Here is a 13,065-nt window from a genome sequence, read left to right as displayed (position 1 = left end):
GTTATGAACTAGTGATATGCTCCAGGAAATCTGTGTTCAGCTCAAAGATGGGTAAGTATTTCTCGACTCATTAGAATTTCTTACTTGATGGTGGCAGTTTAGCTCTGTACAAATTATAATTACAAATTCACTCCTGTACTCTTGTTTCTAGTAGCACTACTTTGGCTCTCCAGTTCCACACCTCACTCTCCATTCTCGCATCTCACCAAACCTCATATCCCAGCACTAGCTTCCTAAAACACTTCCTGCTGTCAGGTTTCCCATTCAACTGTACACCTGAATTTGCTGCATTTGAATGACTGATACAAACTAAAATTCCCTGGGAAAGTTACAGCTTATCCTTTTTAACATAACTGCCATATTTAATGGCAGGGCAAGTCTATAGAAGTGTCAAACCATCTCTCCGACACTGAAAATAAACTATAAATATTGTGGAGCCTCATTCCTTCAGCCTTTAATTGTTCTTGGAGATCAACTTTTTTTTCTTTTTACTTCTTTGTCTGTCTCTGCTCCTCCACTCCCTATTCAACACCACACCAACCCCAACTACCAGCCTTTATCCCATCTGTCTTCCTTTCTTCTTATTTTGCTTTCTTTACCCAAATTGCCAACAAATGCACCAAATATCACTTTCTACTGCAGGCTTTGCACAGGTCCTCTCCTCAATCTAGTGGGTTGAGGGGATATACAGTTGCATTCTCTGTTCACAGAGGTCTCAGATACCTTGCAGAGGGCACTGTGTTATTTCCTCTTTACCAATTGATTTATAAGCTAATGGTTCTGAAAGGATTAATACCAGAGACTACAGTAAGCACCATCTGATCTGATGATATATATGGTCCCAAATATGTCATATGGTTTAAAAAGCAGAACATCACAGAATTCTAGGTCTACCTTAGAATTCTTAGTAACAATGTTTACCTTACTAATGCAGCTGTATCTGACTACTGATATGTAATAAATGATAACATATTTGAGACAAGAGACTCTTCTTGTTAGATTACATTACAGTGTTCCATGTTTTCCAGCTCATTGCCTTGTTGACTATTAAAAAGCTATCCGCCCTTGGCCCTTGTGACCTTTGGCTAGTTGCCAGTTGTCCTCCATCCTCTAACACTATTTGCTGTAGGAATTATGATTAATCTTGATTCTTCATATTTAATGTCACAGGAGATTATCTTCTAAAGTTGTACTTCAGAAGTACATAACAGGAATAGATTTTGACATGTACTCAGGTTAATTTTATGGATTTGCATAAACAGTGCTAAGGCTCTGCTGCCTCTGGTGAACAGTTTTTCTCGGTAGATTTTCATGATCTCCTGATAATTTAGTTGTGTCTCTTCTCCTAGCATCGGCATCACCTTACAGCACTTGCTCCTTTCCAACCTCAGAATCAGTTTTATGGAATTTTGCAGCACTCTCAGGAGCAGTTTGTAGCTGAGGAAGCAGTGAGGAATGAATGCACACAGCAGCACCTTACCTGTTGCCTATGCACTGCTGCTTGTTTGATGGGAGGCATTGGACAGCTTGCCCTTGGGCCAACTGAGGCTAAAAGGCAATCAATTAAGACAAACACAACTTTCAAAACGCCGGAGCTGGTGTCTTTTCTATGCAGAGAAGCCATCAGGTGAACCTCGAAGGGATTATGCAAGTGGAGGGGGCTTTCCTTCCTTTTCAAGCTCGGTGTACTTTATGCTTTTACCAATGTGTGTGTTACCAGCTCATCAGATTGGTTGTAATGATGATCACTGACTACCCTTCAAAAGCATTTAATTAAATCTAATGCACATTGCAAAACCTGATAAGAATGCAAATCTTGCCTTTTATCCAAAGGTATCTGGCTCCTATCTGCTTTTTTGCTTCAGTCCACTAGACCTATTCTCACTCCCAGAAGTTTCATGTAGGAGACGGTGCTGTTAAACAGTAATGATTAATAAGTTTGCGGATGACAGGAAACTTGATGGAGCTGTGGATAATGAGGGGCGTTATCAGAGTATACAGCAGGATATAGATCTGTTGGAAAGTTGGGAGAGAAATGGCAGTTGGAATTTAATCTGGACAAGTGTGAGGTAATGTATTTTTTGAGGTCAAATGCAAAACCAAAGTAGATAGTAAATGGCAGGACCCTTGGGAGCATTGATATATAGAGGGGTCTTTGGGTACAAGTCCACAGCTCACTGAAAGTAGCAACACAAGTGGATAATGTGGTAAAGATGGACAACATACTTGCCTTCATCAGTCAGGGACATTGAGTGTGAAAGTTGCTAAGTCATGCTGCAACTGTATAAAACTTTAAGAGGCCACATTTGTGTACAATTCTGGTTGCAAATTTTGGAAGGATTGGAAGGAGGCATTGGAGTGGGTGCAAAAGAGGCTGATATCTGGATTGGAATGTATTAGCTGCAAGGAGAGTCTGGAGAAGCTTGAATCATACAATCCCTAAAGTGTAAAAACAGTCACTTCAGCCCAACAAGTCCACACTGACCCTCAGAGCATCCCCCCATAACCCACCTAATCTGCACACCCCTGAACACCAAGGGCAATTTAGTCTGGCCAATCCACCTAAACTGCACATCTTTGGACTATAGGAGAAAACCAGAGCACCCAGAGGAGACCCATGCAGACACAAGGAAAACATGCAAATCCACACAGACAGTCACCCCAGGGTCTAAACAAACAAACTCAGTGCTAACCACTGAGCTACCATGCCACCTATTGTTTTTTCTAGAGTGTCATAGACTTAGCAAAGACCTGATAGAAGCATATAATGTTATCAGTGGCATGGATAGGATGGATAGTTGGAGTCTTTTTCACAGGGTCAAATACTAGGGGGCATAGGTTTAGGGTGCGAGGGCAAAGGTTTATAGGAAATATGGGAGGCAAATTTTTTACTCAGAGGGTGAAGTGCCTGGTATGTTTTTCTGCGAGATGCTTGAAGCAGACTTGATAGCAACATTTAACAGGCATTTAGGCAGACACTTGATCAGGCAAGGAAAAGAGCAGGCAGGCAGGATTAGTTTAGAATGGTATCATCGTCAGCTGAAGGGAATGTTCCTGTGCTGTACTGTTTTATGTTCTCTGTTCTTTATGAGTCACTCCAAACACTGCCACTCCTAGAAGGATGAGTTAAAATTGGAGTTTTTGTGTCAAACATGATCTCATCTTCTGCTCACTTCACAGGAAGTGAAATTATGACTGTTCATTGCGACTGTCCTTTATTTGAAAAGATCTCAGTCTTCACTTTCATTCTAAAATTTAGGTATGTGTATTTCAAGAATCATGAAGGATATTATACCAGAAGCATTATAAGGAATTAATGCAGTTCCTTTTGATTGCATACAGATTTTAGAAAGATTTTCAATACAAACACTGTGAACTACATGAATATCATTATCCTCCAGGATCTTACTTGACCTTCACAATACAAGTGTTCCATATACTTCTCTTTTTAAAATGCTCACATATTTAAAATGGAACCCAATTACCTACAAATAGATATTAATGATCTTTTCACTGATGCATGCTCTGTAATCATGTAATTACTGATAGCTATATAAAGAGTTACCGACTTAAGTTGAGATTTGATTGCACGAAGTCTGATTTGTAGCATTGATTTTTCTATCACTGTCTATACTGGTACTAAACAAACCGTTTTTTGAGCTGCCAGCACTTTTGTTCCACATTGTGTTATGCTTGAAGCTTGTTTCAACACTAGGTGGATCCATGGAGCTCCATAAATTTTTCACAGAAAAATCCACAAGAACACGAAAGTAAATAACCTTGATCACAGAGCTTTAAGGATACACATTTACAATGAATTTACAACAATAGTTTCAGTGCACTATTTATGGCTATGTTCAGAGGACTATAGAGATAGGGCTGGAGAATGGGATGAGCTGTGTAATTCTTTTGGGAGTTTGTACAGGCTGAATGGCCTCCTTTTCTATGTAAAAATCTTTGATTCTATGATTGTATCAATCCAATTTCGACATTCCAGATTTAAAATAACCTTCGTCACAATTTTGGAATTTAAATTCTATTCATTGCGAGTGCTAGGTTTTAATAGAAATTATTTACCTCTAAAGCTTTACTAATACCTACACCAAGCTAGCAGTAAAAGTTTGATAAAATGCTGTACCTTTTTAAATTGAAAAGTTAGTATAAAGTGTAAATAAATGGATGACAGTAAGTGCAGAGCAGAAACTTAATTTAATAATTCCAGAAGTGTCAAATACATCGCTGAAGCCAAAGGTTGAATTGATGTTTTAAGCTTTATGACACTGATTTGCTGCTATTTTTTGGTACTTATCATTCATTCTACACAACAATCTCAAACTTGAAACCATCAAAATCACTGACCACTTCAGAACCTTGACAAGGATCACGGCAGCTGCTGAAACTGTGTAACTGGGATGACAAACATAGTTGTTGAAGAACGAAAGTCAACCTTTATACATCATTTTTAAATGCTATTTAAAATATGAAGAAAGAACCTACAGTGTTTAAGATATGAGAGATTTCAAGGCAAATTAGTAACTAATTTACTAGCATGAAGTCAAATGCCACGGAGGTGGCTCTCAAACAAAGAGAGCATCGTTTTTATCAACAGTCTTCAGGCACTCTTACCTGTAAGAGTATGTATTCAATAAAGTGGCTCTATACTCATAAATTATGTAAACGGTAAATTTTAATAATGAACACATTATTAATTGAGATTCTGTACACTTTGTAGCTCCCATAACATGTACTTCATTTAGGACAAATACTTGCTTCTGAATACAAACTACTGTCCTTCTAAAATCAGTAAAAGGGGAGAGCAAAAGAAAATGGCAAGAACAAAAATACATAACAAATTGGAAGTGAAAAAAATCTGCTTTCCATCACACAAGAATTCTAAATTGCTTCACAGAGAAAAGGGTATTATCAGGTTGCAAAGATAATATGAAGGAGATGATGTTATGAAGAAGGGATAGAGAAAAAGAAGTCTGAATTGAAATATTGCTTGCATGCATAGAGGCAAGAAAACGTCAAAAATCTTATTTACACATAAGTGACAGAAAGCAAAGAATATTTATGGGAAATCAGAGTATCTTTGATGACCTATGTTTCTGCCAGGAGCATGAATATTGAGATCACTTTCCATATAATTCTGAATTTATTAAAGAAAGATTACTGTTGGAGCATTTGGAAAATCCAGGAAGGAAACCATGTGATTTGAACGTTGTCTTCTCTAGCTCTAATCTCAATTAACATTTGATTCAGACAAATCTTTGTTGCATATTTGTTCATCTTGAGCTGGGATTATCTGAGTAAAAGGGAGGAACGTTCAGAAATATAATATTTGAAGAAAATGATGGCAGTCATTTAGAGAAATAGCTACAACTGGAAACTTCAGTTTGCAAAAACAACAAAAAAATCATAATTTTAAGAATCCTTAATAGGTCAGGAATGAGTGATATTGTTTTATATTTATTCCACTTCAGCCTCTGAGTTTCTGTTGAATAAGATTATTTAACAAAATGGTCTCCTTTTCTGTTGTAACTGCATTTTCAGTGTGCTTGGAAAAGTGAGAGCTGGGAAGTTGTTGTTAAACAAACTGAATTATCTGATTGAAAATTTACTCACCATATAGGATAAAGGCCAAGCCTCGTACTAATGAAGAGCAAGCCGAACATTATGAACAGGAGGTCACATAATCTTTGACACTTGGCGTAGTTTGCCATTTTAGCTGCCTGTGAATTATAAAAAAAATTTGTGAATTTTCAACGTCTGACCAATATTGGCATGTATTTAATAGGCTACTATCCAGAAGAGCTCTTAACTAGATCAAAAGTGACTCAGCAACTCATTATTATGCGTCCAGTCAAAAATAATATCACTGTACCAGGATCATTACGTGTGATGGACTCAAAACTTTAAATATTTTCTTGCTTAATTAAAATCTATGACTCTTGGCCATATACACAAAATCACTGATATATTGATTTGTGTTTAGTTAGTTAAATTCAGTAAAATGAAATAATATGAATGGAATAAGCAGAAAAATCAAGAAGTGAGCTGATACACAAACACTTTGAAAGGAGCAATAAGTCAATTATGTGCTTGGGAAGTGACAGACTGATCAATCTACAGTAAATACCATTTATCGCATAAACTACGCAACTGACAATCATCTTTGAAAATTTACAGACAAAGAGTATCTTCAATGAAACCTATTTAAGTCAAGCATAAAAAGAAATCTAGTTGATAAAGGTAATCTGTAAAATATGGAGAAACTGATAAATAATTACTATCAACTTTGTTGCTTTTGAGGTTTTAGTAGGACAATTTATCATGAGTTCATGTGATGAACTTTCTCCTGGGCTCAGGAAAAGCCAAGCTTTATAAATTTGTGAACAGACACAGAAGCTGTTGGAAAAGCTGAGCAGTTCTGGCAGCACCTGTGAAGACAAATCTGAGTTAACGTTTCAGGTCCAGTGACCGTTCTCTGAGTTGCCAGATCTGCTGAGCTTTTCCAGTAACTTCTGTTTTGTTCTTGATTTACAGCACCCACAGTTCTTTTGGTTTTTACAATTTTGTGGTTTGTTAACTGCACACCCACCCTATGTTATTTATGTTAATTTTGTCTTTTCATTTCAGGGTTGGGTTTACCGGTATATCTATTCAATGAGAGGCCAGTTAGAAGGAACATCGAGGTCCTCAATACAACAGCCTTGAATTTCCAATGGCCTGATAGTTGCAGCAGTATAGACTGCAGTTTATTCCCTTTAAACTGCCTGAGAAATTGAAATTTCCTCCAGGCAATCACTCCGTGTCTAAAATCCTCTGAAAAAAAAATCCCACAGAGAAGGAAACTTCAGAAGACTCAGACTCATAAACTTTATAGTTACCAAGGAAAGGTTAGAAGATTAAAATCTGCTCCAACTCCTGCATAGCTATTAAATTGAATCCTTAACTCATCACAGAGAGCTCCCAACTAAACCATATTGAACTTCACACCCCTAGACCTGACAACCCTCTTCCTGAAACAACGCATAATCTCGATCCAAACCCTCTAACCTGACCCCACTACAACTGACAACTATCCCCCAAGCTCCCAAACCAACACAACCCTTGGTAACACCCTGCCTCACTAGACCTGAGAGCATCCCAAAGCCCAAATCTCAATCCTGACCTGACCAAACCATGCCAAACCAACATCAGTCCAGGCCAGGTCCAGTCAGACCTGACTCCATAACATTGTGCACCCCATCCCCCAAATCACTCCTCTCCTCCCACAATGCCCTAGCAGACACCTAACCCTTACCTTACACCATGCAGCCCCGACACAGAAGGCTCCGTCAATCCTGTGTCCTGCCAGACCTGTCACCCTCTCCTTTCTCAACACCATCACAACATGACCCCCTCACCTGACCCAACACCTCACGTGCCCAATTTGACTCGGCTGGCCTTGACACCCTTCCTACTGTCCCGACCCTTCCACCTACTATAAGAATCAGCTATCCATCCATCCAAGCCATGCAGGTACCCAACCTCCCTTAACCAATTGGCACCCTGACCCCTCACCAATTAGCACCCCAATCTCTCCCTCACTTGGCATACTGATCTACTTCACTCACAGGGCGCATTAGCCCCTCAATCCACCTACACTTCCAACCCACCTGACACACTGCCCTCTAACCCACTTACCATACAATCAACTCAATTGCCTACCACTCTGCCCCTCACTTACCTGCCATCCAAACTCTAATGGAATTCCAACTTTGAGTAGAATTTCGAGGCCTATATCTCAGCTCCCAAAGGTGATTAAAGCCTCCCCCAAAACCTCACCCTTATCTCTCTTACCCTAGCTCAAATCCTATGCAAGCCCATTTGCCATGCCACCCTTATAAATCCACCACTCCTCCATGTGTGCTCAACAGCTAAACAACTAGTATGAACAACGTACATTCATTAGGTTCCAAGCTATAATGATGGAAATATTCCTTAATGTTTATAATTTATTAGTTTCTATCAAGAAACAAGCAATCGCGTCAAATAAACAATCTGTTACTACAATTAATTGAAGCAGTCATCCATTTTCAGATAAATGGAACACTTACCAAGCTGAAACCTATTAACACATAAGAGTCAACAAAACATTATAATGGCCAATTATCCAAAGAATAGACCTGCTGATCTCTTCATTATGAACTGTTAGTTACCTTTTTAATAATGAAGAGGGACTGGATAGACTAGGATTGTCTTCCTTGGAGTAGTGGAGACTGAGCTGGTACATGATTGAGATGCATAAAATTATGAGGTGCATAGACAAGGTAGATGGGAAAAAAAATTTCTCCTTTGTGGGGGACCAATGACCAATGTGGTATAGACTTAAGGTAAGGGGTAGGAGCTTTAAAGGGTTTTGTTTTAAACTTGGAGAGTGGTGGAAATCTGGAACTCACTGCTTGTAAGAGTGGTAGAGGCAGAAACCTTCACAACATTTAAGAAGTATTGAGATGTATACTTGCATTGCCAAAGCACATAAAGCTATAGATCAAGTGCTGGGAAATGGGATGAGAATAGTTAGGTAGAGATAGTAGGAACTGCCGAAGCTGGAGAATCTGAGATAACATGATTTGAAGCTGGATGAACACAGTGGGCCAAGCAGCATCAGAGGAGCAGGAAAGCTTGCCGTTTCAGGTCGGGACCCTTCTTCTGAAGAAGGGTCCCGACCCGAAACGTCAAGCTTTCCTGCTCCTCTGATGCTGCTTGGCCCGCTGTGTTCATCCAGCTTCACACCATGTTATCTGAGAATAGTTAGGTGGCTGTTTTTAACCATCGCAGATTTGATGCACTGAAATAACTTTTTCTGTGCCATAGGCCTCTAAACTCCATGAGGCAAAAAAAAGCTGTTTATTTCAAAACAGGAGCAATATAACAGGCAGGTGGTTATATTGTTTTAAAATGTCAAAAATAGTTATCTTTCTAAATAAAGTAACGAGTAAAATCATAAAAGACAATATGATGGCACAGGCTAACAATATCGATTGTCACTGCATCTCAAAGTTTACGTGCTCATAGAAGGCACAAATAGCATTTCAAAATTTTTAAATATTCAAGGGTCTAAAGGAGAGGGGAAATAAATACAATAAGTATCACTAGAGAAAAAGCACTAAGGAAATAAACAGGGCTAAAGGTTGATAAGACCCCTGGACCTGATGGGATGCATCCTAGGATTTTAAAGGAAGTAGTTACAGTGACATTGGATGCACTTGAAATAATCTTCCAGAGTTTTGGAAAACTGTCAGTGTAAATTTAATGAGGGAAGGAGACAAAAAAATAGTCAAATATGAGACATTTAGTTTAACATCTGTTACTGGGAAATGTATGAGTCTATTTTAAAGGATGTAATAGCATAGTGCTTAGATGTAGATAAAATGATCAACCAGAGTCAGCATGGCTTCATGAAGGGGAGATCATGGCTGATAAGTTAATGGAATTCTTTGAGGACCTAACAAGTAGGATGGATAAAGGGAAGCAGTGGATGTAATACATTTGGAATTTCAGAAGATGTTTGATAAGATACCATGCATTAGGCTAATTAATAAGATGGCAGCCCGTAGTGTTAGACATTGTATATTAGCATGAACACAAGATCTGCTAACACAGAAGACAGAGAGTTGGGATAAGGGGGAATTTTAAAATGGTAACCTGTAACTAGTACCACAGAGAGAAGTGCTGGAGCCACAGTTCTTCACAATGTTACTGACCTGGATGAGGAAAGTGGGTGTACAATAGACATGTTTGCAGATGACACAAAAATACGTGGAAAAGCAAGTGATGAGGATGACACAACGAGTCTGCAGTGGGATATAGATAGATTAGGAGAATGGGTGAAAATATGGCAGATGAACCATAATGTGGGGCAATATAAAGGAGTGCACATTGGCAGGAAGAATAGAACAGCTGCATATTATTTAAACGGAGAAAGACTGCTGATTTGGATTTGGGAGTGCTAGCATCAAAATTCATTGGTTGATGGGGAAGGCAAATGAAATGTTGGCCTTTATTTCAAAGGAAATGGTGTATAGAAGTAGAGTGGTTTTGCTAAATCTATGCAAGGCACTTGTTGGACCACGACTGGAACATTGTCAACTGTTTTGGCCCCTTAATCAAGGAAAGGTATACTGGCACTGGAATTAGTCCAGATAAGGTTCACTAGGCTGGTAGTAGGTAATGGAGGGAACTGTTTTATGAGTAGAGGTTGAGTAGATTGGGTCTGTACTGAATGGGTATAGAAAAATGAGAGAGACAAACTTCTTGAACAACATAAGATTCATAGGGAATGAAAAATGGCAGATGTTGGAAATTAGAAACAAAAATTGAAATTGCTGGAAAAGCTGGGTCTGGCAGCATCTGTGGAGAGAAAGCAGATTTAACTCTATGGGTCACTGATATACCCAAGGCTGAGACAGTCAGATTTTTAATCAGTAAAGAATTAAGAATTATAGAGAAAAGGCTGGAAAATGGAGTTGAGGGTTATCAGATCAACCATGAATTCACTGAATGGGACAGTACACTTGATGGGATGAATGGCTTTCTTTTGCTCCTATGTCACATGCTGTTATTAAGAGTAGTTTTCTACCAATGCTCATAAATAACTTTAAATTATTTAGATCCTCTAATTTTCATTTTTGGTGCAAGTTTATTATTTTTTGTAAAACCTCTGCTTTCCCACCTCAACCTGAACCAAGTAAAGTATGAGATAACACGGAGTGAAGCTAGATGAACACAGCAGACCAAGCAGCATCAGAGGAGCAGGAAACTTTGACGTTTCAGGTCGAGACCCTTCTTCACCCTTCTTCGTCTGAAGTTGCTTGGCCTGCTGTTTTCATCCAGCTTCACGCCATGAAATCTCAGATTCTCTAGCATCGGCAGTTCCTTCTATCTCTGTCCCAAATAAAGTATGCTTGCCCAATGGTATAGCTAAAGGCAGCAAATAGCAGAACACATATATATCTGAAATGTTGAGGACTTGATTGTATGATTTAGCTGATTTAATCAGTTTACTACTCTCTACACAACTACATTACAAATTAGACAATCAGTCATGGTTCCTCCTCACAATTTTTTCTGTTGTTTGTGCACATATGCATACGTTGGAATGAGGTTAGAATCAGAAAATGGTCAGCTTTCATTATTAAGGTGAGTGAATAAAGCATAACAACTGAAGCAATGGCAAATTGTGCCCTTCCAAGGAGTTGATGCCTTCAGGACAAGAAGTGAGAATATAGGGCTGGAGGAAAGAAAATGTTAAAAATCAAATTCCAATTGCTTCCAAAATCTACGTTTAAAATTGACAGTAAAATTGACAAAATAAACTTAACTGATTTCTCATATTGGATAACTCATTATGGCTAAGTATTAAGTGAGGGTCTGATGGTAACTCATAAAAGTGGAGCTCATCAACCTTGTAACTGAAGTTTTGGAAGGTAAACAATATAATGCAGCTTACAAGTTGGAGAATAACAAAGCAAATTAAGAAGTGGGAATATTGCAAATGTTTTTGTCATTTCCCCCTTTTTGTTTCATGTAGTCCTAGTACAGATTTTGTTCAAGAGGCAAGATATTTTCTCAAAAGAGATATGTGATGTTGCCCAATAATATTTAAGGAGCCTTTGAAAGGAATGAACACTTTCCTTACCTCTAAAAGAAAATCAGATGCATCATGAAGGCACATGACCAGTGTTCCTACACGCACCATGTTGTTGACATATGAAAACGTTATAAGTGCTATTGTTGCAAGGTGATGCACAAACATAATGGCAAAGTCCTAAAACAAGAAGAAAAAACTAGGCAATCACTTAGTGCAAGCTTCACATCAGCTCTCCAACACACTACATGGCATACGGTTACAAGATTTAAAATACCATCATAGGGTTTTGACAATTCATTTCTGGCTAAGTATCTGATGGAACATAATGTTTACTTCAAGTCCATAGTGGTTACAAATGCTCCCAATGGTGCACTTCTCCATCTTTTCTCAAAGAATTAACTGAATTTTTACTTTTGGTTTCACTCCTTCAGTGTAAGGGTGAATTGTAACTTCTATACACTATTTTATGCCTCCTTGTATTTTCCATTTGTGGGACAATGGCCAAAATATTTATAGCCCTTTAAGACTATATTCAATGAGGTGCTATCTCAACTCCAGTTAATGCTTGTTCAAGTTGCTTGGTTGATAATAGTCAGCAGTGCTATATTTACCTTCCAGAAGATAATCTACAAATGGTTAGAGTTTTGCTAAGGAGAACTCTTGGGAAAGTTATGGTGGAAAAAGAATAAGAGGTGGGATATGTGATTGATGGTGTGTGGGTTGTCAGTGGTGATTAAGATTTTAGTTTAATTGTTACGCAGAAGTCACTGTAGATTTTTAATACTCTAACATTTTCTCTGTGACTATTAAGCTTAACTGAGTTGGGACTCTCCAATTTTCCTGGCTTTTTGGGCTTTTTCAGAGAGTTCCAGATGCAGGGTAACTGCTTATCAGAAGTATCAATTTCTCAGGCAATTCCCACAGAGTCTGTACAGCAGGAGTTCATGTGGCCCTGAAGTGCAACTTGATTTGACACTGCTGCAATGACTATCTGGCAGTTGAGACATCCAGACACTATCCCTTACACTGCTGATGAGAACGCTCTTGCCACTCAAAACAAAATCTTCTGGAAAACATTGTATGGAGGGTTAAAAGATCATGCTCACAGTTAAGATTTAATGTCAAGTGCCCATCAGCTACTATTCAAGCTTCAGTTTTCAACTCATGGAATTCGAAATCCATGGCATGTGGTGTGTGTCTGTGCTGTGATCAACCGGATGATGGTAATGCAGAGATTTCATTTTAGGGTGAGGTTTACTACTTGTTATGCTGTTCATGAACACCTAATTAATGTTTTGTCTGCACTGAATTGTTAAACTGTATTGTATATGGCTGGAAATAGCGTAGGAAAGATAAAAAATTCAAGCCACACAATGTCTTTTCAAAGGGAAAACTGCTAGCTCACAGGTTAGCAGGCTGGTTACAGT

General features: G+C 38.6%; 1 protein-coding gene across 3 annotated transcripts in view; it reads right to left on the bottom strand.

The window, feature by feature from the left end:
* Nucleotides 1-13,065, bottom strand: part of cers6 (ceramide synthase 6) — a 254,477-nt gene that overhangs the window by 21,240 nt on the left and 220,172 nt on the right. For all 3 annotated transcript variants that reach the window (XM_048533682.2, XM_048533679.2, XM_048533681.2), the window contains 2 exons: nt 11,687-11,815; nt 5,626-5,732 (listed from right to left, as the gene is read on the bottom strand). In XM_048533682.2, the coding sequence (XP_048389639.1) occupies nt 5,626-5,732; nt 11,687-11,815 (236 nt within the window). The remainder of the gene's footprint in view (nt 1-5,625; nt 5,733-11,686; nt 11,816-13,065) is intronic.

The sequence above is a fragment of the Stegostoma tigrinum genome, chromosome 7 (genome assembly GCF_030684315.1).
Source record: "Stegostoma tigrinum isolate sSteTig4 chromosome 7, sSteTig4.hap1, whole genome shotgun sequence".
NCBI classification, from domain to species: Eukaryota; Metazoa; Chordata; class Chondrichthyes; order Orectolobiformes; family Stegostomatidae; genus Stegostoma; species Stegostoma tigrinum.
The sequence above is the reverse complement of the archived record's forward strand: the minus strand, read 5'-3'. Positions and strand labels throughout refer to the sequence as shown.